Source organism: Opisthocomus hoazin, chromosome 7 (genome assembly GCF_030867145.1).
Source record: "Opisthocomus hoazin isolate bOpiHoa1 chromosome 7, bOpiHoa1.hap1, whole genome shotgun sequence".
Lineage (NCBI taxonomy): Eukaryota > Metazoa > Chordata > Aves > Opisthocomiformes > Opisthocomidae > Opisthocomus > Opisthocomus hoazin.
In genome coordinates this window covers 22,487,939-22,513,862 of record NC_134420.1, presented here as the reverse complement: position 1 = coordinate 22,513,862, position 25,924 = coordinate 22,487,939, and the positions used below count along the sequence as shown (strand labels likewise).

The 25,924-nt window shown below is 35.1% G+C and overlaps 1 protein-coding gene across 1 annotated transcript in view; it reads left to right on the top strand.

Annotated features, from left to right (window-relative positions):
- Positions 1–25,924, top strand: part of PDE3B (phosphodiesterase 3B) — a 94,430-nt gene that overhangs the window by 59,465 nt on the left and 9,041 nt on the right. Inside the window, exons 2-11 of the mRNA XM_075425664.1 lie at positions 9,574–9,624; positions 10,518–10,766; positions 14,817–14,959; positions 18,017–18,123; positions 20,147–20,357; positions 20,905–20,978; positions 21,497–21,600; positions 22,367–22,501; positions 24,646–24,757; positions 25,514–25,627. Of these exons, the coding sequence (XP_075281779.1) occupies positions 9,574–9,624; positions 10,518–10,766; positions 14,817–14,959; positions 18,017–18,123; positions 20,147–20,357; positions 20,905–20,978; positions 21,497–21,600; positions 22,367–22,501; positions 24,646–24,757; positions 25,514–25,627 (1,300 nt within the window). The remainder of the gene's footprint in view (positions 1–9,573; positions 9,625–10,517; positions 10,767–14,816; positions 14,960–18,016; positions 18,124–20,146; positions 20,358–20,904; positions 20,979–21,496; positions 21,601–22,366; positions 22,502–24,645; positions 24,758–25,513; positions 25,628–25,924) is intronic.

Sequence of the window (25,924 nt, the reverse complement as noted above, 5' to 3'; positions counted from 1 at the left end):
ACGTGCAAGATAAGCATGACATAAACAGCTGTCTATTCAAGACTCACGATTTAGGGGACAAAGTGGATCTCCCCAAGTAGTTTTATTTCATCTAGTCATCATGTAATGTTACAACAAGTGGGAAGGCATCATTGCTCTTTTTCATTTGGAATGGCATCACAACATTACTACATAGAAAAAATATTCTATGTTTTTTTCAAATCTGCTGCCATTTGAGTTTTTTCTCAGATGCTTACAAAGCTGCCAACTGAAGTACTATTTAGCATGAATACATTACAGAAAAGTAAATTGGCACTTTCTGTAGAACGCAGCAATTTGCATTCCCTTATTCTTCTCTGTTTCCGACAGCAGTCTGTATTACATTCTTTAGAATTTCAATATTTTTCCCACAAGAGATCTCATCTTGTATTTCCTGACACTTCAATCAGAAACTCGTCCATTAGGAAATTTTTTTTTGAATACTGATTTAACTCTCACTAACACAATTGCTCTTGTAATCAGACTCATAATTATACTCTCATCTGTTTTTAAATTATTGCTTTTCATTATTCAGCTTGAGAAACTGAGAATTTAGTTAGTTCAACCCCCGTGTATGACTTCCAACCACAGCACTGCAGCAATATTTGCTTTCCTTTATGACATAATATCTTCTTTGGCTTCTTGACCATTTTCTTTCAGCTTTCTTCCCTAGCTTCAGTCCCTGGAATGTTTCTTTTTGGGTCATCATCTTCCTTGATTGGATAAATTATTGCAACAAAATAATGCCTATTTGTGTAAAGCTTGTACCTTGTGCCAATTTTGTAAATAAAAATCCTTAAGATAATAATTAATGCAATTGAATAAAAAAGTGGCGGTGTTTAGTGAATTAGAGGTTTTGTTACTCTGAAGGTGCTGTGTCTCTGAATTAACTAGCCTGGGGGATTAGAAAATAAAACATCATAGTCTGAAAAAAAAATTGTGTCTTGTGGCTGAAGTTAGCTGGAGAGTAACTGTAGGCTTTTGCAAAAACAAGTTGTTCGGTAGGTAGACTGCATGAAAGCGTAGCTGATTGTGTGCTTCCTCACTGTACGAATTTGACGTGGACAGATTCAGAATGAACGGGAACTTTGCATAATCTGTATTTAACTTGTGAAATGCCTTTGTGTATGATACTGGAATTGTCAGAAGTTTATGTGGATTCTGGAAAGATGATCAGGGAGATGCAAAGGTGAAATATCTATTGACCTTTGTAATACACAAAGGCATACAACGTACAGCTCCTTGAGCTGTGGTGCTGAGGCTGAAAGAATATTCTGAGAATTAGCACTGCTTACTTAAGAATATTCTTATCTTGAGGTGGCTGCTGTTGTCAGTGGCAAGATACTGGACTAGATGATCATTTGGTCTAATTCATTTGATATGATCCATTTTCACATTCATGGTAATTTTTGGCTGAGAGAGTTGTACAGCTTACTTTTGTGCCGCTGGTTGTAGACGGGGACTTGGGGAAAGAGGGGAAATGTAAATATTTTATGAGATTTTAAAGAGAAAGTTGTGATGAAAATCTGTGTGAAAAATTCAGTATCTTCTTCAACTCAGTACTGAAAAAAGAACTTGTGGTCATATGAAATAATTTCTCTTTGCTGAAAAGAAAAAGATCTGAGATTCATTCCTATATCTCTAGTGTAATAGATGGAAAAAACCCACTTGATTAAAAAATTTAAGTCAGTAGAGGGGGAAATCAGTTCATCTCTTGTAAATGTTTTTAGTTACTGCATGAAGAATATATCAGCATACAGTAACATGCTTCAGCATGAGATTTGTGCACGTCCTTCTGTTGCAGAAAGACAAAATTTAAGGTTGCTCGCTCCGTCCGTTCCAACACAATATATTAACAGTGTGTCAACACAGCAGCAAAGGCTTCTGCTGTGTATAATTGTAAAGTAATGCCAGTAGGTAACTGTGGAAAGGTTGTTTTGGGAGCACTTTCTAGATTTTGCTTTTTTGAAATAAACACAACTTTAAGAAATGGATGACAGTAAAAGAAGTGCAGAATGCCAGAGCACCGAAACAACTGTACCAGATCAGAGCAGTAATCCACCTGGCACTATTTCTTTTCTTTGGTGATTAGAACCGCATGCTTGAAAGAAAAATGCTTATAATAGGCAATTAAAGGATCTGCACATAGCAGGCTGTTTTCCTCTGCCCTCCCTCCCCCAGTTGCCATAAATTACTGGTTGGCCTTTACACTGATGTGCAAGTCTGACAAAACCTAGAAGGAACAGGAAATGACCTAAGTGTGGTTTTAGCCAGTTTTTTTCATTACCTACATAAGAAGAAAACCTCCCCCTACTTTCCCTTGAGAGACAAAACCCCTTTTAGAACCTTTTTGAAACATTTGGAGATCTTAAAAGATGTTAAAAGGAAGATGGAGCAAACATAACAAACAAGAAGAAAACTGAAAACTTTCTACAGCAGACAAAGCAGAAGCTGACCTGCTGGATACTCCTGGCTACAAAAGAAGTAGAAGAATGTCTTTTTAAAAACAAACAAATGAAACAAACACATAAAAAAGAAACAAAACCACAACCAAACAAAAAATATTTTTCAGCTTGCAGACAGTAATACTAACTTTCAGAATAAACCTGCTGAAAGCTTATTTGAAATTGTAGCTTAACAGTGGAGCATTTTTGCTCTGTTTTTGTTTCTGTGCTGAGGACAAAGTTAGTCAGAAGAGTAACAAAACACATGAAGACTCTAAAGTGACTTGTTAAAGTTTACTTAAGTGCAGCTCTTCACAAAGATTTGTAGTTGCAGGGAAGACCAGAATACTGTGGAGTCCAGTGAAAACATGGTGGCCAGACTCCTGTATGTTCCAGTGTTGTTCTTATGTGTCCAGCTGAACATGTTGCAGGTGCTAATTAGTGTACAGAATAGCATTTACTACAGCAATTAAGTAAAAGCAAGTCTGTTGCCACAGAAGGAAGATTTAGACTTCTTAAAAAAGTGAAGATAATGCCTTTTATGAAAGAGTTCAGTAGAGTTAATGACAGAGTCTAGGGCAGAAGATACGACTGTTTCCTTCAGTACACGTATCCAAACCTCAGAACCATGAAAGCACGCTCAGTTTCTTTTCAAAGACTGTGGCTATCTGCAGACTTCACAACCTATTAGCCATTTTACAACCCTGGATAAAAAGTTGTAAAAATTTAGGAAGTGATAAGCATTAGAATTCAAAAAATATCCTAGCTTTTTCCTGTCCCATTTATTTTCATGGAAAAGTTTAATGGGTGGAGAAATATCGTCATGACTCTAAATGTCTTAAGTATCATATTGAATGTTTTTCCAAGTGCTGTATTTTGTCTGTATTGCAATAATCTACTCAGGTGACTGTTGTTTTAGCCTGCAACATTTTACAAGCGAATGTTGTCTGTGTTATCTAAATAATGCTACCTCTACTTTGACAGAGTCATTCTTTGGTTGCATTACCTTTAGTTTCATACTGAATACAACTACTTAATAACATAATGTTTTTTCAAAATCTATCTTTTCTACACAGAGAGGGAAAAAATCCTAATAAATAAATAAATAAAACAAGGCTTCTAGGTTGTATACTGTTGTGTTTGTTTTTGTATCATTAAATTACATGATTTTAAAAAGCTAATTGATTGTAAGCTGTTACAAAAGACTAATTTAGAAATAAAAGCAATGAATCTAGCATCAGTCTTATTTGAAAGGCAGTCATGAAAAGAAATGGATATTTAATGTAACCTGTTTCATATTTTACAATAGATTAGTTTCTCATTTAGTTGTAGAATTTTGCTTTTGAATGAGGTGATTTTTTTATAGAGCTGATTTCTGAATCAAGTGGCTATGGTGTTGGTTTCATTGTTTAGTTAATTCTATGCTTGGTTGCTATGGAAATACTTATTGATGGAGCTAATGCCTAATGGTGTCAAACAGATGCTAGTACAAACTAGGAATTTTTTATATTTGATCAATGAAAGACTCAGAAGTAGAAACTCATTTTTGTACTCATTTTTCTCCATTAAAATTTTGGAGCATGGGATGTGAATGGGTGGTGTCAAATAGGACAAGTTTTCTTTTCTTAACAAGTGTTAAAGCACATGCTGAATCTCCTGAATAGTATTGTCATTGAAACTAAAACTTCCCACTTACCTAGTTTAGGCAATCAAACAGCAATGTTACAAATCCGAATGTTGTGTATGGCCTTAGATGGTGTGGATGTTTCAACTTAAGGTATGGAGCATATATATCAGTTATATTCCAGTTTTAAAATGTATTTTTAGATTTCTAAGCTCTGAAACATTTTTTTTTTTTGTTGCTGTGTATTTTAAATCTTTGCATAACTATGAATATTGTAATTCTTGAGTAGCTAAAATGGGATGATTTTATGTTTTATGAGTTAAATTATTCTGAAAATATCATTACACAGTTAAGTAGCCAAATATAGCTGAAGTTGAGCATTTACATTTTTAAAAAAAATTGTTTAAAAATGCTTAGTGTATTTTATAGTCCTTTTGGTGGTTTATAACTTGAGAAAAGTAAAACCCGTAGGCTTTTATTGCACTTAAACCTTTAGAATTTTAATTTACTCCTCAAACATGACTTTGGCCAAAGGGAGCTGTGGCACTCATGCAAAGAAGATGCAAAAGAACTCCACCCTCTATGGCATCAACTTGGTTCTGAAATACAGATCTGTTACAGGTCCTGGAAACTCTGGCTTTGCTGTGATGGGAAACATAACTTTTTATATGGAAAAATCATTAAAACCAAAACAAAAACCCCTGAAGGTCTGCCAGGTTTCGTTGCCTGTCTTCTCCCATTTCTCATCTGAATTTGGTTTTATTTAGAATAGAAGCTTCTTGGAGGAGCACTTTTTTCCCTGTTCTATGTAAAAATTTATATTGCTTGTTGCTGTTTGAACTGTGAGCTGTATGAGACAAAGACATTTTTACTGTTACCTTGTATAGTTTTTTAAGAAATGTTTCTGATATTGCTAACAACTTCTGCTTTGCAAAAGTGCCATCCTTAAGTTTTGGTAATTCTTGGGTTGATACTGAACAAGGGCCTTTGCCTCTTCTTTTTTTTTTCCAGTGAATACATGGATTACAAATAGTGTCAGATAAATTGATTGTAAAATTCTTGTGTTCAGATTGCATGGCAATTCCTCTGGAGTGTATGGAAATACAGTTTTCATTGTTTGAGAAAATATAGAAAAGGGTAATATCTGATGCCTACTCTCAATTTTCCTACATATTTCCACTAAGTGATATGTATGTAACGTCTTCTTAGATTTGACTAAACATCCATAGAATTGAATATAGTGTTCATTCTTCAGAACAGCAACTCTCTGGAGAGTTTGTTGGGCTTTAACAACTTTTTTTGGCCTTTAAAAAATGTATTTCCAGTGATGTAAATTCCCTCTGTTGATTGTCTCAGCCTGTTTTGAGTGACGTCTTTCAGTTTGACCTAAACCCGTCACTGGCTGATGGCGGCCAAATTGGAGAAGGTCACTTGGACTTGCAAAAAACTTCTTTGTTTTACAAGCAAAAGCATTTTACAAAAACCCTTAGTTTTTGTAAGCTAGCTTGTCTTCTTTTAACTGTGTTGAAATTTATTTCATAGGCTAAATAGATTCAATTATTATAGTTAAACATAATACAGTCCCTGACTGTTAAAGAACAAGGCATAGTATTGTGTTATGCATGGGTTTTTGTTTTTGTTTTTTTTATAAACTGTCCTTCAAAACCCTGATCAGCTTGACAGAAAATTTTATAAAGCTGGGAAAGTGTGATCATTGCTCTTTGCATGGACTGGGAGCCTCTGGATTTAGAGTCATGCTGATAGAACTTCTCCAAACTGGTAATTTGGTATACGTGGTTATAGGGGGAGAGCTATACATTTCTCACCTTTCAGAAGTTCATCTGCAATATCAGAGTCCACTGCACTTTCATTTTCAGAGGAGCTCCCAGGTGTGTGATTGCTGTGATGTTGGCACAGACAATGGATGCTCAAAAGCCGAAGTGTGAGTTGCTAAGCAAAGGTTTAAGTTGTAGCTTGGAACTCTTATGACTCGAGTCCCTCCTAGATCAGGTGTTTCTTGTTGGAGTAGGTGAGGAAGAATGTTATGTGCAATGGATTACAAAATCTTAGTATTACAGAGTACAGATCTTTCTGCAACAAGTCTTCTGGTTGCAAAATCAAAAATTGCTGAGGATCTGCCTAAGACCTATTTTAAGGTCTGTTGGTCTGTTCACATTATGTCAAAATAAACTGTATCCTTTTTACTCCTGTTGTAAGGGGGAATACTTTGTAACTTTTGTTGATGATCCACAGTAATAAATTAAAGCTTTGACTGTCGAACTCTCAACAAAAACAATGCCAGAAATGCTGCGTTTTTAGCACTCCAGATGTATCTTGCAAGGCATGGAGTTAGGCTAATTAAGTCTGGTAGGCAGTGAGAAACAAAGTAGTTTCCTTGCAGGTAGTTTCTGAGTAGAATGGTAAGGAGTAAATTCTTCTTTAAACAGAAAAGTTTTTGTAAAGAAGCAGAATTTATCAGCTGTCAGCATTTAAAACTGTCACCCCCTTTGTCTCTCAAACCATTTCAATTCTGCAGAAGGTCTGTTAAGGAATACGCTGCTGGTTTCTGTTCATTTCTCACGCAGTGGTTTTTGTGGGGGAGGCTCTCTGGATTTGAGTGCCATCTTGTGGTGCATTGTAAGCAGCTAAGAAAAGGTGATAACCCCCCTTGCATTATTAACCTGTAAGGATTTGATCAGTATAGAGACGTACCAAGTTGTATTCCCCACAGAAAAGTATTCATTGTATAGTGATCTGCATTTTTTCTGTTGTGCTTAGTAGAAGAGATTGCTACTTTGTGCCTAAAATTTTCATCTGCTTGTTTTAATTACTTCAATATGTGGCACATGGAATGAGCCCTGAAAATTTTACAGCTAAAATAGACTGTGGTAGCCTGTTAGCTGTGTTACACCTGTTTCCTCTCAGGAGATATGATGTGTAATTAATGGTGATGTATAGTGAATTAAAAAAAAAAATCCATTGGTAATGTACAGGTGAACTTAAATTCTGTTTATTTCAAAACTGGTTTAGTTTCTTTGCTGTGAAATTAATGTCAGTGGAGAAGCTTAAATCTTCTGGTTGAAATGGCAACAGAAAATTTTCAGTCATGAATCCAAGCTGTGAAACTTCTCATTTAAATAAGATTGCATATAAAATGGTGCCCTGCCATTTAAAATATCAAACCATTATTTGCATTGGAAGTAGATTTTGCATGAGCTGTGCACATTCTTTTACCTTGTGTCTACTGGGTGAGTGTGGTACACAAGACACAGCAGTAACATTTTCCACGGTATGTTTTCTGCCTTTGCAACTTTGAGCCTATTTCTTTACTATAGTAGGGTTAAAGCCAAAAGGAAGTTTTTGAACTTTTTGCGTCGCATAGATTGACCCCTGAAATTATAACAGTGTAGCTTATGTGAGCGTGCCTGCGTGCACATACCTCTGCACAAAAGCTCCCAGTGGCTTAAAGGATGAATAAAGGAGGTTGCATTAATAAAAGTAGTTGCAGTGAAAGGTATGGTACAGAAATAATCTGGAGTTAGCAAGAGCATAGGCATTTTCTTAAGATCTCATTTACAACAAAGAAATAAAATCAGCTAACATACCACATATTTAAAATAAAAATAAAATACCAGAAGAGCTGGGGGAAGGGAAAACTTTTTTGTTTCTGCTAATGGGGGTTGCAGGATTGCAAGCAAGCTGACGCAACTTTGTGTACCGTTAGTATCAAAGGTTGCTAATACAACTAACAAAACTCACATAGACATCTGATCTTCATTGCTGGTTGAGTCAAAAGTCAGTGAAGCAGGGTGATGCAGTCTCTGTGTCCAAGCTTAGGAGGGCAGAATGAGACCATAAGATTTACTTACGTTTGATACAGTGAATAAATGTCAGTCTGGAAAGAGAAACCTGAGGATGAAGAAAAACAAGAAAACCCAGCCTGCCCAGATGGACAACTCCATTCTGGTTATGGAAGACAAACCCCTTCACCTTGACAATTATCATGCTAAAACCAAATGCATCATGCAAAATAGGTGGTGTGGTAAGATAATGTTGGTCATTATCTTAATGCTTGTCAGTGACAGGCTAACAGTCATCTCACATGCTTAGTTTTAAAAAAAAAAATTCATGGAGATGGTGATGGTAGCTAGATTAATGACTTAAAAAACCATAAATCTCAAATTCTGAAGTTCTTAATTCTTGATTTAGATATGCTTGTTTACACAGTATGATTTTCTGCTATTCCATAACTTACTCCCACTTTAAGCACATGCTTGATGATAGATCTCTTCACTTTTCATAGCAAGTAGATGTCATAACTATTAAATTTAAATGTAGTTTAATGGTATCTCTAGGGAGATAACAGAAGAAAAAAAAGAGCTTTTAAGTGCCACCCTTGCCTAGGTACGGCTGACAGGTCAGCCTGTGTTTCTTTATTGACACTTTCTGCACCTTCTGCTGGACATGTGCCAGCCTGGAACATCGTGCTTTGTCCATGAAAGAGCTGCTAGTCTTAGAGGAACAAAAGCAAACACAGTTTTCACCTATAAAAATAGGCAGAAAAACTTACAGGACTGCAGAATATGAACTACAAAGTGGGGTGCTAGCACTTTATTTGTGCTCTGTAGCTAAGGAAAAGTGGGGAAAAAAAGGGTTATCTCTGCATATGTTTATTTTGTGAATGTGTGTTGTGCAAATGAATTCATTTACCAGAGAATAATTAGAACCCATAAGAAGTCACAGAGCCTGAACGCTTTTGAAACAAAACAGACATCTGAATTTCATTTCTTGTATGTTGTTTTTATTTTTTGTCAGTACAGAAGAAAAATTAAGTGAGTGCTGTTGACGTACTTGAAGTTGATAGTATCTTCAGATTATGTTGCTGACGTTCTTTTGTGGGTTTGGTGGGTTTTATGAAGTTATTCAGAACATGCAGATTTGTAACCATATTCAAGCAACACCTAACAAAACCTCCTGCAAGAAAAGGATTTTTAACCTGAGATATCAGGGAGCTTTTTGCCTTTTTTAAAAATAAATGATGTTAATGTAGTGCTTTTTGCACTGTATTTACAAAATTGCTACTGCTTGAATGGTTCTGGAAGGAAAAAATTATAAAATATATTGGAGGTTTTAGAGGAGATTTGCATTTGTAAGTTGAGGTGAATAGAAGCAAGAAAGCGCTGTCACCACCTAATTATTGTACATGTTAAATGATTTATAAACAATCCAGAAGTATTGAAATAAGGCCATATAATTTATTCTGTCATCAAGATATCTCTGTTGCATGCAATTTCTTCAAACTCTTCTTTAGGATTTTTATGGGGGTAGCATTAGCTGAGAAAATGGCCTAAGTTACATACAAAAACATGAAGGGAGAAGCATTTTATGTTACATTACTTATAGTCACAATTTATTCCATTGTTTTTCAGCATCAGCATATCATCTATTACTCTTTTTTTTTTCTTTTTCTTTTTTTTTTCTTTACAGATGATACTTTGGGATTGGGATTTGAAGCAATGGTACAAGCCCTATTACCAGGTCAGTCTATTATGAATCTAGTTATTCTTTTGGGAGATGTGATTGAGTACAAAATTCACTGTAAACTGTCAGATTTCAATTTTTCTGTGGATGTTTTATTTACCTAAGCTGTCCTAGTAGATTGTAGCTCTATGTAGCACAGACTTGATATTTAGCAGTTCTGACCAAGTTGACAGAGATCTGCTTTCTGTGGTGTATATGTGAACAGTCTCAAACCTGACTAAGATGGGAGTGGGTTTTTTTTTTTTAAATATCCATTAGCGTAAGGTTAGGGAGTGATTCCCCAGAAATGTCACCAAACTCAGCTCTACCAGGTACTCACCTTTTTGCTTGATTGCTTATTTCTCCCCTTCTCTCTTGTATCAGTGGTGGCATCTAATAAGCTATTGCTGTTCCTGTTCAGAGAATTATGACAAATAAAAACTAACCACTTTTTTGACAGAATTGTTAGGGTTTGTTTCAGTAGAATCAGGGTTAGTAAAAGTAATGAATTAGGCTGTGGAAATTGCACCTCTGTAAGGTGATTATAACAGTTTGGCCACCAAAATTTCTGTTGATATTATTGGAGGAGATAGAAGATGAAGTTAATTCTGAGACAAAGTAATGAAAAATTGAGAGAAAAAAATCGGCACCGGATCTTTATTTTAAATAGAGAAAAATAAACTGAAAGCTAATGTTGAATTCTGAAATATTTTTTTATTGTGTGAAGAAAAACCCACAAAAAATGGTGTCTGAATATGTCTATATGCATTATTGTCTTTAAAAGAAAAATACATTGCATTGAGGTTTTCTTATTTTTAAAATTTGCAATGGATAAGATGCTTATTTAAAACTTAGAATACTGTGACATGTTTTGACGTGTTAATAGTTTGCAATATTTCCATCTATTCTAGAATGCTGGCAGTGGAAATGGAGTTGATCTTTCAGTACTAAATGAGGCTCAGAGCATGCTAACAGACCTCCTGACTGACCCATCCCTTCCACCACAAGCGATTTCTTCTCTTCGAAGCATTAATGGTTTGATTGGTGCTTTCTCAGGCACGTGCAGGCCAAAGGCTAGTCCATTCACACCGTTTCCTGGTTTCTTCCCCTGTCCTGAAATAGAGGATCCTGCTGAAAAAGGAGATCGAAAGCTGCTCAAGGTCAAATGAATTTAAGTTTCATTCGTGTGTGTGTTGTAATTAAAAAAATATATATCAAGGACAATTCATCTGGAAGGAATGCTCCTGTATGGGTAATAGCTTCTTTACTTTAGTACCTGTGAACTACATTTAAGGTCAAAAGTGAGCAGCTGTAAAAACACATTAAATGAAGGTAGATGAATGCATGTAGATAGGTCCTAAAATACAAATTCAAGTGGTTGATGGATAGACAGGTAAAAGCACTGGTCTGCACTCTGAACGTGTTTCCTTGAAATAAAGACAGGATTAAAAAACTAAAAGGAAATATAAAATGAAGATGTTATATTCTCATGATATGGCACAAACAGAGTTGTTCTTTCTCAGTTCTCCCATATTCTTGATCTAACAATTAATGTGGTTTTTTCACTGACTTTTTCTCCAAAGACATTTACTCTTGTGCACATCAAACTAACCATTAGACAGAAGCAAATCACCTGTGTAAAATGAACAATAGCTTTTTCTGTGCAGCACATCAAGTTATGTGACCAGTGTTTAAGTCTACTGTCACTTCTCCATTATCTAGGATAAATAAGTGAAAGCAAGAGTGTAGTTACTATATAACATGTTAAGGAACATGGTGGATAAACATTCAAATATAGAAACTCAGCTGAAGTGCACCAGAACTGAGAATTCTAGAGTAGCCCAGTACTGACAGCTTGAGGCTGTTTATTGTCCAGGCTGGTCTGGGACGTCCCTGCCTTGTAGTTGCTTTCATTTCCAGGCAGTGGGCAGCTTGGCCCAAATTGATCAATTTGTTGGCTTAGTATTTTGGAGCCAGATAAAATCCCTGGAGCCAGATTCAGCCTGTGAAATGTCTGTAAGAACCATTGTCAAGACAAATGCTTTTGGGGAAAAGCTCAGTTTCTACAGATTGCTCTGTGGAAGAGCATGCAGGATTGTTGCAGTATGAAAGCCATTGGAATATCACATGGATATCTGCAGAAGTCAGTTGGGTAGGGATCATAACCATTCAGCGTATGGAGTTTTTTGTGGATTTTTTTGAAAACTACTAAGGATCGGTACACCAATGTGAAAAATAGAATTTATGTGAGTGTGCAAATACAACTTTGGATTTTTAAAATTTCTGTATAGCTAGTCAGAATTGTTTGAAATGAAAAATATTTATTGTCGAAGACTGGTTATAAATCATATGAAATTGAAAGATTATGTTTTTTTCACAGCTATTCTCTTTTCCTCCTTCCTAAATGTAAAATTTGTTACTCTTTCTTTAAGTTTGGGGGGTTTTCTGTATATTTATTTACCTGATAGATAAAATAGTGCTTGTCACTATCATGAATGTTTGACTTTAGTATATGTTTAGGAGTAAGCCAAAAGATCTACCCATATGTATGTTACTGTAAGAAAGAAAAAGATTTCTCTTTCAAAAACCAGGTAAGTCAGCACAAACTTCAGATGATGACACACCAAAGAAAATCAGAAGAAAATATTTCTTCAAAATGGGACTTTTCAGACTATATTGAATGGTTTCTATTCTCTCTTTCCCTGACTTGGAATATGAAATGTCTTCTCCATATTTTAAATAAGTTGTTTCTTTGCTGAGGGTTATGTACATCTTTATTTCACTTCCCTGACTGGCTTCCAAAATGCATCCAGTTAAATTTTTTTCACTTTTGTTGGGGAACTGCCTGTTCCTTTTGGTAGGAAAAAAATAAGAAAACACAAGAAAAAGAAAGAAACCAGGCTTGAGACCTTGGGTTAGCAATAACTGGTTATCTAATACTAACTCTTCACTCTGAGTTTCTTGGGAGTTGACAACTTGGAAAGCATAAACTGCCCAGCTGGTGCTGTTTACTGATCAATCTCTTTACATTCCGAAAAAAAGAAAAAGGAAATCTTTGTTAGACAAATAACATCTCAGGGCTGGTCTGCCATCAAAAGACTTTCACTTCCATCATGACAGAGCTGTCCCTGGATTTCCTAGCTTGTAATGACAGTATGCTGCTTGGTAGATTGATGGATTTCTGGAGTTACCAACAATCATGATTTTAACAGTTTTCACACTTTAGGCAAGTAAAAGTTGTCTAGGCAAGCTCTTGAGTATCCACATCCCTTGTCTTCTGGCCTTGTTATTGCTGATAACTGAAAGTTTTTCATAATAACTTTGATTTCTGGCATGGTCTAAACTTTACTCCCAGAACAACTTTTCCTCTTTGTATAGTGTTTACCAGTGACTTCGCTAGCATAGAGTGATGTGAAGTTCCTGAGTCCTTTGCTACCCATGGTTTGTTTATTCTTTGCTTCTTTATCAGCAGGGGAAAGTTCTGGAGATATGTCATATCCCCAGTGTTCACTTGTTCTTAGAGGGGAACTCCTTGTTCTCCTTCCCTTTCTTAGCCAGGAAAAAGTGCAGGTGCTGAGGGCCTTCTTTCTGTATTCTACTAACATACGAACTTGTTTTGGGAAGTGAACCTTCCTCTTCCAGCGTTGGGGATTTGCAGCTGTGCTCTCCATGTTGTAGACAGCACTCAGATTAGGTTGATGTGGTCCGCTGATAGGGGAGTCCACCCTAGCCTAAGAGTGTTACCACTGTGCGACAGCACACAGAATATGCTGCTCCCTTTCTCTTTCTGGTAGGGCTGGTTAAGGACTACTGTATGTTTCTGTGGGTGATACGGTGGTCTTACTCTGCCTGTCCAATTCCACCTTTCTGGCTGTAACTGCAGCTTTGCAGCAAAGCAAACAGAGTCAAGGTACATCCCGTATCAAGGATTCAAAGCAGTCTGATTTTTCAGGGTAAGAGACTGTACTCTTTTGTGTCAACACTGTTTCATTTTTTGAAATATGTAATAGCTTTGTGGGTTAAGTATGATCTTTGACCACCTGATGAAACTTAAAATTGCCAAGTCATTATTTCTGCCAGACTTTTGAAGTGATCCAAGGGTCTTCTGTCCTCACACGTGACCCTGCAGAACTTACTCAATACTGCAAATACTGCTTTGGATTTTTTGTTTCAAACATTTTTTTTTCTGGTATCTGTTTTACTTTGCAAGGTCTGATTACACACATCAATATTATGCAGAAGGATCTTCCCCCCCTTCCCCCCCTTCACTGAATGGCCAAATCTAGGGATGAGTTAACAAGCAGATTGTGGATTGAATGCAGTGAGGAACACTTTTTTTAAAAAAAAATTGTTCAAAATGCAATGTATAGGTTGTCTGTGCAGTGGATGCAGGTATGCCAGAGCTGGCTTTGCAGTTTCAGTTCAGTGATCCTATCCTTTCTATTAGCTAAGTTCCACTAGTTCCTGTTTGAACACAGATACATTTTTCTGGGGGCATTTCAGTAAAGCAGAGCTAAGAAGTCCTGTGTTACTTCCATACAGGACTGAATGCTGTTGCCCTGCTTTGCAGAGGATTTTGTTCAGTACTGCAGCGGTTCCCAGTGTTTGGGCTGCAATGTGCCTAAACTAACACAGCTTCCAGGCTGGGAGTGGCGAGGTGCCTGGGAAGCTTCCCGGGTGCTGTTGGGGCTGGTGTGGAAACAGAGAGGGAGCATTGATGGACCAGAACTGACCCTGTGCATTGTGCATCACCCTTTCCACAAGTTCCACAATACTTGCACTGTCAATATTTAGCATGTGATTTATCGAAATCTCAGGCTATCCTCAGAGCTGGAGAGCTGGCTGTGGTCGATCGGGATGGGTAGAAAAAGGATCTGTAATCTTACAGCAACTACTATCTCTAGAAGATCTCAGTTTTTAAAAGCTCTGAAGAATAATTCTTGGACCACATGGCTTTCAGAGTACAAATATATTCACATATTTTAATTTGGGGGAAGAAAAAAATAGATACGAAAAATAACTGTTCCTAGCAAGAAAAATAATTTGATTGCATCTTTTTTCATTTTGTTGAGCAATAAGAGTGAATATAAGATACCATACTTACTGTTTCACTATAAAAAATTAACAATAAATAGTCTTCACAAACAAATAAAATTTTATTGTCTGGTTTTTATTATATAGATTTTAACTATGATTAAATTACTCAACAGGGGATAAATAGCAGGAGTAGCCTGCCAACACCACAGCTGAGACGAACTTCAGGAGTTTCTGGCATTCCACCTATAGAATCAACATCTTCTAGGTGGGAACGGAGTAACAGCAAGAGATCTCATCAGGAATATAACACATCAAGGTAAGCACTTAACCACATTTGCAGGGCAATTATAAATGTAGACTTTCTAAAATGTTAATGTCTGTAATGTTGGAACTTGGCAGCAGAAGTATTTATTGTAAAATCTTGTGAATTAAGTCTCCAAATTCTGCCAGCATAAACTGGAAAATGTTTCAAGTTAATTATATACTATACTTTGTAACTCTGATCTCGACAAGAAGTCAGGTCATTCTGAGGTTGAATGGCGTGCTCTGTCATAACAGGTAGGCCTACATATCAGTTTTAGGAGGAAATGAAAAAAAAGTCCAACATACACGATTGCAAAACAAACTAGTTTAGCCTTTAAACCTTTACTGACTTCCGTCTTGTCTTTTATACTTAAAATATGTATTACTTTCCAACTTCCACATACCCAAAAATTTGTTTTCTAATTAAAAAGATTACGTAGCTTTACTGCATTTAGTAGCCACTGTTGTATGTGTTGTAACATTTGTTATTCCTATGGTCATCAAGCAAGCAGTAAGGTAGACTAAGAAAGTAATTTCTTCTCTACTTGTTAGACAATATGTTGCAAGCAAAGTTTTTATTTCCAGAATTATGATAACATTTTGATTTAGGATTAAGATAGTGTACTTTTTTTTTCTTAGATGTGTAAATGTATATGGCTTTGCTCAGTATCTTGTGAGAAAAGTACAACAGATATTTGAAATTGTGTTGCAAGTTGAATCTGTAAAAATATGTGTGGTTTTGCTTTTTTTTTTCTCTTTTAATACTTGATATCTCTTAATACTGTAATGGTTTTACACAGGTCATAAGGAAAGTATAATAGATGCATTTTTAAAAAGAAAATGAGATATATGCTAATAACTGATAATTAGTAGTAGTGGGTGAAACTATATACACACATCCAATAATTCATCAATATTATATTTGATTTTAAAGCGAACCATTTAAATAATTTGGCCCTTGTCAGTGGCTTTTTCACCTTGAATAAAATATACTCTTGAAGTTTTTACATAGTCAAACTTAATTTTGGTTTGTGTATAATATATAATTGAAGATACTAGTAGTAGTAGTAGTTGAAAGATTGTATTTTCATGCTGATTTGGTTGTCGGTGTTTGAAAGAATCTCCTCAGCTGTATCCACTGGAAATAAGCAGAGACCAGAGAAATCGCTTTACATTTAGAAACTGTGGGACTTCATTTTGAGGCTCAACATTTCTGGTTCAAAGACAATGTACTTTTACAGAGGGTTTCCTTACAGCTCCTACCGACCAAAGACCCTACTCGAGCTCACCCGATTAAAAGTTGCAATACAGAAAACACCCTCGCTTGTACTCCATCACTTTTAAATGATCCCTTGAGCCTGATGACTAGCACTTTGAGTTAGGCATGTTCCCCTGCCCTGCTGCCGTCCACCCCATACAGCCCAAGAATATGTGTTTGCTTTTTGGTGGTTTGTGTCCTGCCCTTCAGAATTCTTGCCAACACTTGCACAGTCCGTGTCTCCTTACATCTTCCAGTGATCATTCTTATCAACTTGCCTTTAACTTCTAACACATAATCATCTCTGAATCCGCTCATGGGTGCTTGCCTTATGGATAAAGTTAGATGAAATAGCTGAACTGGCATAGCTGTTCCTGCTGCCGATAGAGGCAGTCCTGCATTCCTAGAGCACTTTGTGCCTTTGGCTCTAGCTGTTGAGTCAGCCCCTTAAATTGTCAGAAGAGTAACAGCAATAAAAAGACAGTTTTTCCTGCCTTGGGGAGCTGATTCAACCCAATGAAGGACTCAAGGAATGTTGGAGGAGAAGCAAGGAGGATCAGGCTAATAGTAAAAAGAGGGAGTGAAACAGCAAACTGCTCACTAGGAGGAAAGCTTGTCAAAAACCAAGGAATTTTTTTACATACAATGACTGCTTTCAACTGAATTCTAGCTGAGTTCAGAAAGAGAAGATATTACGTAGCAGTACAATAAATCAATATTGCTACAAAATTTGACTCTACGTTCCAGAATTTTTTTTATCCATCCAGATAGTGTTCAAAAGCAACTCTGAGGAGGTGCCGTTTTATTTGCATGCAAACTTTTAATTTGGTTTCTCATTCAAACACTAGTTCCAGCTGAACTGACCTTGCTTAATGTGTTTTTATGTGCTTTAAAAGAATACATTTAAGCTACAATAGCTAAACAATGTACAAACAGTGAAAAGTTCAATCTATCCCAGTTGTCAGCTCAAACATTTTTTAAAGTTGACTAACATGTCAGCATCAGACGTCAGAAGAATAAATCTGTGTTTATTCTTTAAGTTTTTTTTATTTTTATATGTTTAAACAAATGATGGGAGATCAAGTACTATTTCTGTGTTTGACTGTGGTTATAAATCTGATTAAACAAGATTAAATCTGTTTTGGTAAATACCTTTTTCCCATGATAAATGAAAGAATTAGTTTTATATAAACTATTTTTACTATAATTTACATGTACACTTTGATTTTTAATTGCATATCTGATTGGAATTTTGGAGTGCAATTTCATGACGAGAACAGCAGATGGCGTAATTCAACAATCGAATTTAACAATGCAGCTGCTGAAGTACAATATGACTTCAAAAACAGCTTTAGTTTTAAGATTAGTAAAACGATTAATTAAATATGCAATATTGATTTGAAAAGTAAGCCACGGCTGCATAAGATTGTCATGGTATTTCCAAAGTAAGCAATCTTTTAAGTGTTCTCAAATCTGGTAGAAAATAACTTGATTTGTTAAAACATTCAAGAAAAGTAAATACCATGTTCAAAAGTAAAACCTGTGGCACGAGATCTGAATGTATTTAGTGTGTCATTTTAGGACTGCATAAAAGTTTTCTGTTGCTTTCATCCAGTACCCAGCATTTTTTATTCCATACAATTGAAATACATTGTCTAGCTGGTCTTGAATTTGACTTATTTGTAGTACTTTCTGTCTTGAATGGTAGTGGACCTGTAACAGAGCAGTCTAGCTATTTAATAAGCATTTTATTTAATAAAAATGGAAAAAAAAGATGGGAAAGAAAAAAAATTCTTGCTGTTTTGTTTTCAGCCAAGGATCTCATTCAAATGGGTCTTTTGGTGCAAATTTGCTGACAATACCAAAACAAAGATCATCATCTATGACATTGACTCATCATATAGGTCCCAGACGAGCAGGTAAGATTGTGCAGTTTGTATAGCTTAGTGGCAGGCGGTCAAGGTAGTAGTTAGTACATCATGTATTACAATTGGGTTTTTTTCAGGTAAATGTAGTGCTAAAATAACATCAGCATGTTGCATATATTTAAAAAATATTTATTTTTAATCTGGTTCTAAGAATACTAGAAATTACAGTTAACATCAACTTTGTAGAAATCTCAACTATTCAACTAATACTATGCAGCTGCAAAATCTTATGATGTTCAGTATGGCTGGTATCTGTTGAAAACTTCAACATTCACATACGTTAATAAGGGACAATTTTTTAGTAATTATGCTTTTTGTAATGGAACAGTGTCACTTAGACACTCCTAAATACCTAATAGCCATCTGAGATTAATATTTAAACAAATTTTAGGAGTTGGAATAGATTTTATTCTAACACTATCAGTGTCATAAGCCAGTAGATACTGTAACGGCAGTGCTGAAATAATGTGTATATCAGTATTTCAGAGATTATTATGGTCTGTTTGCCTATATTAAGTGAAACTTTAAAAACGACTTCTTTTGACATTTCTGCCTATCTATTTTAGCATGATTTAAAAATAACAACCTGTCGTCAAATTTTGTTTTGTAGAAGTTTAAATATTCAGGTTGGATTGAGAGACATGAATTCACTCTATTTTAAAAAAAAAAAGCACTAACCAAAAACTCCGTAGTTTTCTCTGTGTTACTTACTGATGGTTTGCTCATTTCACTTTCACTCTTTGAAACACCAAGAAACATGCAAACTCAGGCCAGATGTGTATGTAAACACATTGTTGCACATTCTCAGTGGTTCTGTCTTCATAAAAAACTGGGCTGCCTTCTGCACTGTTCTACTTTGAATCTTGTGGAAAATACAGACAGTAATGATATGCATTAAAACCTGCTGAATGTGTACACGTAAAAAGGATGAAATTAAGTAACCAGCATTAGAGTATTAATTTCTTTTCGTTCTGGAAGGAAGTTTACAAATTGCTTCTTGACTTTCCAAATCTTTCTTTACAGCAGTGAAGTGACATTTGCTTTCTAAAATTTCTGTCTCTGCACCTAACAATGTGGACTTTGAAAAATCTCATCTTTTATTGCAACAAAATGTAATTACATATTACTCTTAGGGTGCGTGAGTCAAGTCAATGTAGCCTATGACACTGCTGGAAATGTATAATCTATGAATTCTTATTTAAGGGCAATACTCTATATTCTCTTAGTAATTTGTTGTCAGGCACTGTACAGTCATAAAACTTCTGATGGAGTTTTTGTTTCATAGTTTGCAGCAGAATAAGTGATTCGGCTTTGGAAAAGTCCACAGAACACTTCATTATTTTCCTCATGGGCACTTTATTCTTTTTGATAAAAGTATGTTTACAATGGGTATAACTTACCTTGGGCACTCATAGATAACCTGTTTTTCGTATATTTTCACAAAGGAATGAAATGATGTTTTGGCTTAATGAAAAATTTTTTTGTAAATGAATGTTAGGCACATAGAGTAGCCAAAGTGGAGATTTACCAGCTTGCTTTCCTAGATTTTGGAGATGGAGGCCTGAAGTAAACCCTAGCTTACTGTTTGAACAGGAACGGGGAATTTCATGGATTTAAGAAAGATGGAGTAGTTTGTTGTTGGTTGGTTGGTTGTTTTTATCTCTAATCACCCACAAGGAAAATTCAGATTTTTTTTTTTCCCCCCAATGGCTTATTAGGCAGATTTGTATGGATTATCATGCCAAGAAAAAAAGGTACTTGCCTGTCAAAAAAGGCCAGTATCTGTTCGCTGTAATCCTTTGCTTCAGTTACATTTTGCTGCATAGTTATAGATCTCAAAACTTGGAATGATCTAGCTACTTTATATGTGTTTAACAGTGTGAACTATACACCATGTTTTGAAAAGTTGCACATTCTTTACAATTTATAAAGGTTCTTGTTGTTTAATTTCAGACTTTCTAAACAGTAATGTTTTTATTGTAATCTGAACCCCATGTCATGTTTGTTTTGGAAGGTGCTTCTCCTGGCCTGAGTCCTGTGGGTTCACCTAGTCATACATCTGTCTCCAGTGGGGCTTTCAGCAGCTGGTCACCTGTAGAATTTCCTGATACTGCTGATTTTCTTACAAAACCAAGTATTAATATACATAAGCCTCTGGGATACACAATTAGTTCTCCAGATTTTCAGCAGCAAGTCAAAACACCTGTAGGTTATATGTGTAGCAGGTACTGTAAACTCTGTTACATTTTCAGTAACTTCATATGTGCTGAAAAGAATACTATTAAAATGAAAAAATATGACAAGACCTATACATCCACTAGTACTGAAAAAAAGGCATATCATTTTATAGTAATCTGTAACTATGTTACCCAGGGGACACTAAAGAAAGCTTGTATGTATGCTATTGATTTGAAATGGCTTATCCTTGAAAGCAGCAGTTATTGCAGAGTAACAATATTTTACAGATTTTTAGAAAAGGAGGAGTTACTACCTGGGAATTTAGTTTTGTATTTCTGAATACTATCTAAATAATTAGCCCTACTTTATTAATTCATGGAGGTGAGTCCTGGGAAGGTGGAGGTTGATTATTTTCTAAGTACAAACTAAATCTGTATGTGCCAAATTTAAGAGAAAATACCAAGGTCACTTGGCAACCTTCAAAAGCATGCCTTTTTAAGAAAAGTAATTTGCGGATATTTTTCAGTACAACACAGCAGTAGCAAAAGAAGAAGGTTACTGAATGTTGTAAATATTTTTCATGTATTCTGTAAGCTGTGGACGTCAGATACTCAAGCCTGTTCCAGCACCAGAACCAGAATTTGCAGAATATAAAGACAGAAAATCAGGTGGGATTTAAAAATAGACAAATACTTGATATCGACTTCTTGGGGATTTTTTAAAGCCAATTAAATTAACATTTTTAAATTTCTACATGAGATTTTTTTCTATACTTTAAGTAACTCATATGCATTTACTTTAATTTAGTTTGTGCTTTAGGATATTCAGTTTAAAATATTCCTGCTTTCCACTAAGGATTTTATAATACGCTTCCACTCACAGATTTAGAATTCTGTACTCCACATAACAAGTTCTCTGCCATCTTGGCTAAACTAAACACTGAACGAGTTTTTGCAAGTAAAAAGCTGTGCTTCAAGCTTTTCTCAATTTTCAGATAGGTTTTGTCTCATAAATGTTGTCCTTTACAATTTTTGTTGTTTTTAAATTATTAAATAAAAATGGTTTAGAACCAAGCTATTACTTATATTTCTGTGAAGTGTCTTAATGATCAGTTCAATAATTATTAGACAGCAGTAAGTTACAGATAAATTATTGATACAGTATTTATGTATGTATTTTCTTTAAGGTGAAATTGGAAGTGCTAGTGTTTCAAAAGAATCTTTCCACCATACAGAGAAGAAAATAGAGGAAAGGAAGGAAGTGACTGATCAAACACAGAATAATCTGCTTGTAAGCATGCAATTGCAAAAAACCTTGCAATAACTTTTACCAATATGGTATTTCTTTATAATTTCTAACATGCTGTAAAGAGGTCTTTGCATTGCTACGAGTTATAATTTCTGAAGGTAAATGGTGCATCGTTTGAATTCAAATTGTCATTAAACAATTGTGTATTTCCAGCTTGCATAAATTTCACTAGCAAATGACAAAATTGTGATTTGTATTAACTTTTTGTTGATCAAAATTAGTTTGTGTAGATTTAATGTTGATAGTATTCTCAAACTGATTGACTAGTATTTTCGCGTGGAAGTTCATGAAAGATGTGGCAGTCTCAGTGAGACTTACAAATGAATGTTCCTAAAGTGCAGTATTTTGGAAGTGCAGGGACACAAATGGTTTAGGATTCACTAACATTTTGGGTTTATACATAAATTTTTTTTAAAGCTTGTTCAATTAATGAACTGTCAAAGCCCAGTAAATATTTTGTTAGCCTATGCATATTTTTGCTTTGTTTTATTAACTCATCTTGTTTAAAAAGAAGTAAGAATGAAAATTTAACACCATCTCAGAAAGCCCTGGAATCCCAAAATATGAAAAGTCAAGCCATTAACTGTGCTATTTGTACTGCTGATTTATGATTTTCTCATAGCCATAGTTACAGTGCCATTCAATCACTTGAATGATTTATGATTTTCATGGCTTTTTTGCCAATAAAACTGGAAAATTAGTTTTCATTTTTATTTTAGAGATGATAAAATATCTTACTCTCATACAGGTGGAGCAGAGTCCTACATTAGAAAAAATGTCATTAGACCATGATTCACTAATGGAGAAGATGAACAATTGGAATTTCCAAATTTTTGACCTTGTACAAGAAATGCGAGACCAGTCTGGAAGGATCCTTAGCCAGGTTTATTGTCTTTTATTATAATAAGGAAGGTGCATAAAGCTGTCGTGCTTACATATTTTATTTAAACTGTGAAGAAGTTTTGCAGTCAACAAATATATGAATGCTAACTTGAAAAGCGGAAATATAATTTCTCATGTACTCCATCTCATTGTAAACCATACAAAGCGATTTATCTATAGACAACTTGCTCCAAATTTTCTGAATTTTATTCTCCATGTAAAAATAGGTTAGATTCACACTTGCTAGGTTTTGTAGTAATATGCCATTTCCTATGAAAAATTGTCTCCTGCTTTCAGAATTACTACCTTGTTTGTCAACCATTTCTTTTTTCTTTATTTCAGTAAAATATTTCTGCCAGAGCTACACCTGTGGGGGAAGAGAAGTGATCTTTTAGGCAGTCTTTTGCCTCTTGATCCTACAAACAATGGGATTTTTTTTCCATGCTGCTTTCTGCATGTAGTATCCCTTTTATGTCTTTCTGACTTATTACTAAGCTCTTTCATGCAGTTTTGTGTTGTGCTGAAGCAATCTACTGGCAGGTGCAAAAGTATGATCCTGCTTGCTCTTCCTCGTCCTCTCCCATTCATCAGTGTCATCTGAAAGCTTCTGTCTCTTTCTTTATGCTGGATTTAGAAATCATGGAGCTATAGTATGAGCTGGATTTGCTTCTGATCTGACCACTAATATTTTTATTGCCAGTGTCTTAGTTTCCTACCTAAGAGTAGACTGCATATTACACTTCTGCAAGGGTGTAGTGTTAGGAACAAGCAGCTGGAGGGAAGGGAACAGGTTAGAAGCACTCGGGTGCAGTTGGAACCATAGGCCTGCACGTGTACTGAAGAGAGGAAAAAACAATGGGGATAATCTAATTTTTGTTATTAGACAGTGTCTTTTCTTTCATAATACACAGTATTCTGGGTATTGTTTTTAAATCTTCAGTTAGTCTTGTTTGATCAAACGTTTTCAGGTCTCTTGTCACCTCAGTTAGTGACAACTGTTAATGTAGAGACTAGAATGCCACAATCCACTTTAGAGTGGTGTCTTTACTGTAGTATACCAGTACTCTGTGATCCACATTAGCTTGCATTTCATTGGTGTGCAGTCTAGGGGATAGTTCAAACCTGTAAGTACTGAAGTGTGCAGGTTTCTGCTAAACTAGCAGAATTTCTGTATCAGTTGTTCCTGATATCGTGTGTATGTATACTACTTGTCCTACTCCTCCTCCTGCCCCAGTCCTTTTGTCTGTTGTGCTGTAAGCATCTGATACATATTTTACATAAGAGACAATTAAAAACTATATTTTACCGTTATTGATTGTAAGGTTCTCAGATTGGGTATGTGTAAGAGGAATGGTTGTGACAGGTGGAAGGAGAGGTGTCCCCTCATTTTGCTCACATGTTCCTTTGAGAACCTCCCACACTTCAGAACATATTCTTTCTCTCAAGTGTCTGGGAAAGAAGTGACAAAAATGAGTAGCGGTGGCTTGTTCTGGAAAGCTTTCTTAATATTTGCACTCTTAAGGAGGTTAGGTCTTTGTAGCCACAAAGTTCTACTTGTAAACCACAATATATTTGCACAGTATATACATGTGTGGGTGTTCTGAGTACATTTTTGAGTTATTTTTTCATTTACCAGCTACCTTTGTTAAAAACATACCCAAGATAAGTCATAATGAATGAAAAACAAATAGGATTTCTTTGCCAAAGTCTTAATAAATAGTGTGTTGGGGTTTTTATATTAATGGCTCTACTACTATAGTTAAGTAATTTAAATTTTTGAATAATAAGTAAGAAATTAGATTTCTTGGTTGTAGGTCACTGATGGAATAAAAGTGTGAGTTCTTTAACATTATGAAAATTTTGGAGAATTTTATTGAAAATAATTAGTTGTGCATAGAATTTATCAGTAAAGAAATAAAAGGTTTTATTATTCTGTATTTGAAAGGATGATAAAAATCACAGTTTTGTGCTAAAAAGAAATCATTAAACCTATTTCTATGACAGTAGCTTTCAGATACTCTTTTCAGTAATTTCCATCTCTGTCAGCAAGCAAAATTTCAGAAACAGGAATATTTTTAAAGTTGAAAAAGCAGAATATGCTTAGGTATATTTTTCAGACTAAAATTAATTTTAATATGTATTTAGGTAACTTATACCTTGTTTCAAGACACTGGTTTGTTTGAAATTTTCAAAATCCCAACTCAAGAATTCATGAATTACTTCCGTGCACTAGAAGATGGCTACCGAGATATTCCTTGTAAGTACTATACAATTACATGTGTTTTTCCTTTATATTAGTGTATCTCCTTTAGTTTGTGTATTGGTTTAATGTTTAATACAGAGGTAGACAATGTCTGAACTTTGTATATTTTTAATTAATACATTTGTCAGAATTTAGAACTGATTTAATGAATTGCAGCAAAAAAAATGGACTGCAAAATGGAATGTCTAGCTTGAATATAATCTTAAAGAATTTGAATGAGCAGCTGAGTCAAACCTACTGAAGCCAATGGAAGAATATTTGTTGATTTAACAGAAATTTGGCTTAGGCCTGTAATAGAATAATAACAAAATACGGAATTTTGACAGTAATGATTCATCTTGCTATTTAGGGAAGCCAAATTTACTGGAAAGTAAAACAAAACAAAAAACATGCCCCACATCCCCCACCCCACATGTCACAGATGTTTGCACCAACTCAAATGCTTGTATGTATCAAATTGGAAGTAATGCTAGTGGCTCACCATCACTGATTTAAAAGGCTACTTAATCCCTTCCTGACTCTCAGGTAGGATTAAGTACGCCTGGAGGATGTTTGATGTTTATCTAACTTGTTTCTTAAAAATGTTCAGTGATATATCCTCTACTAACAAATGAAATTCCATTTTTCCTTTATATTTAATCAAAATGTCCCTTATAGTAAATTTGGTACATTATATTTCATTTTTTTTCTTTTTATTCCTTTTGATTATATTTCAGATAATATTTTTGATTATACTTTGATAATTTTCAGATCACAATCGTATACATGCCACAGATGTTCTTCATGCAGTATGGTATCTGACAACACGGCCTATTCCTGGATTTCAGCAAACTCAAAATGAGCATATAATGGGAAGTGATATGGGTATGTATTCACATAGGTTATTTTTTTTCTTTCGATGTAAGAATGTTTTAATGAAACTGCAATAGGTAAAACAAATTACTCTGGAGGAAAATACCTCATTATTCTTATCACTCAAATATTTTTTTGTATTTTAATATAAGGCAGTAGAAATATCACAATGTTAGTACACACTATTCAGAAGTATCATGCAGTAGATTTTCACAAGAACTATTAGATGAGTAGTGGTTAGTTTGTTAGCCAAGAATACAGGCTCACTTAATAAATTCTCTGTGCTGAACGAAACCTCTGTATACTGCC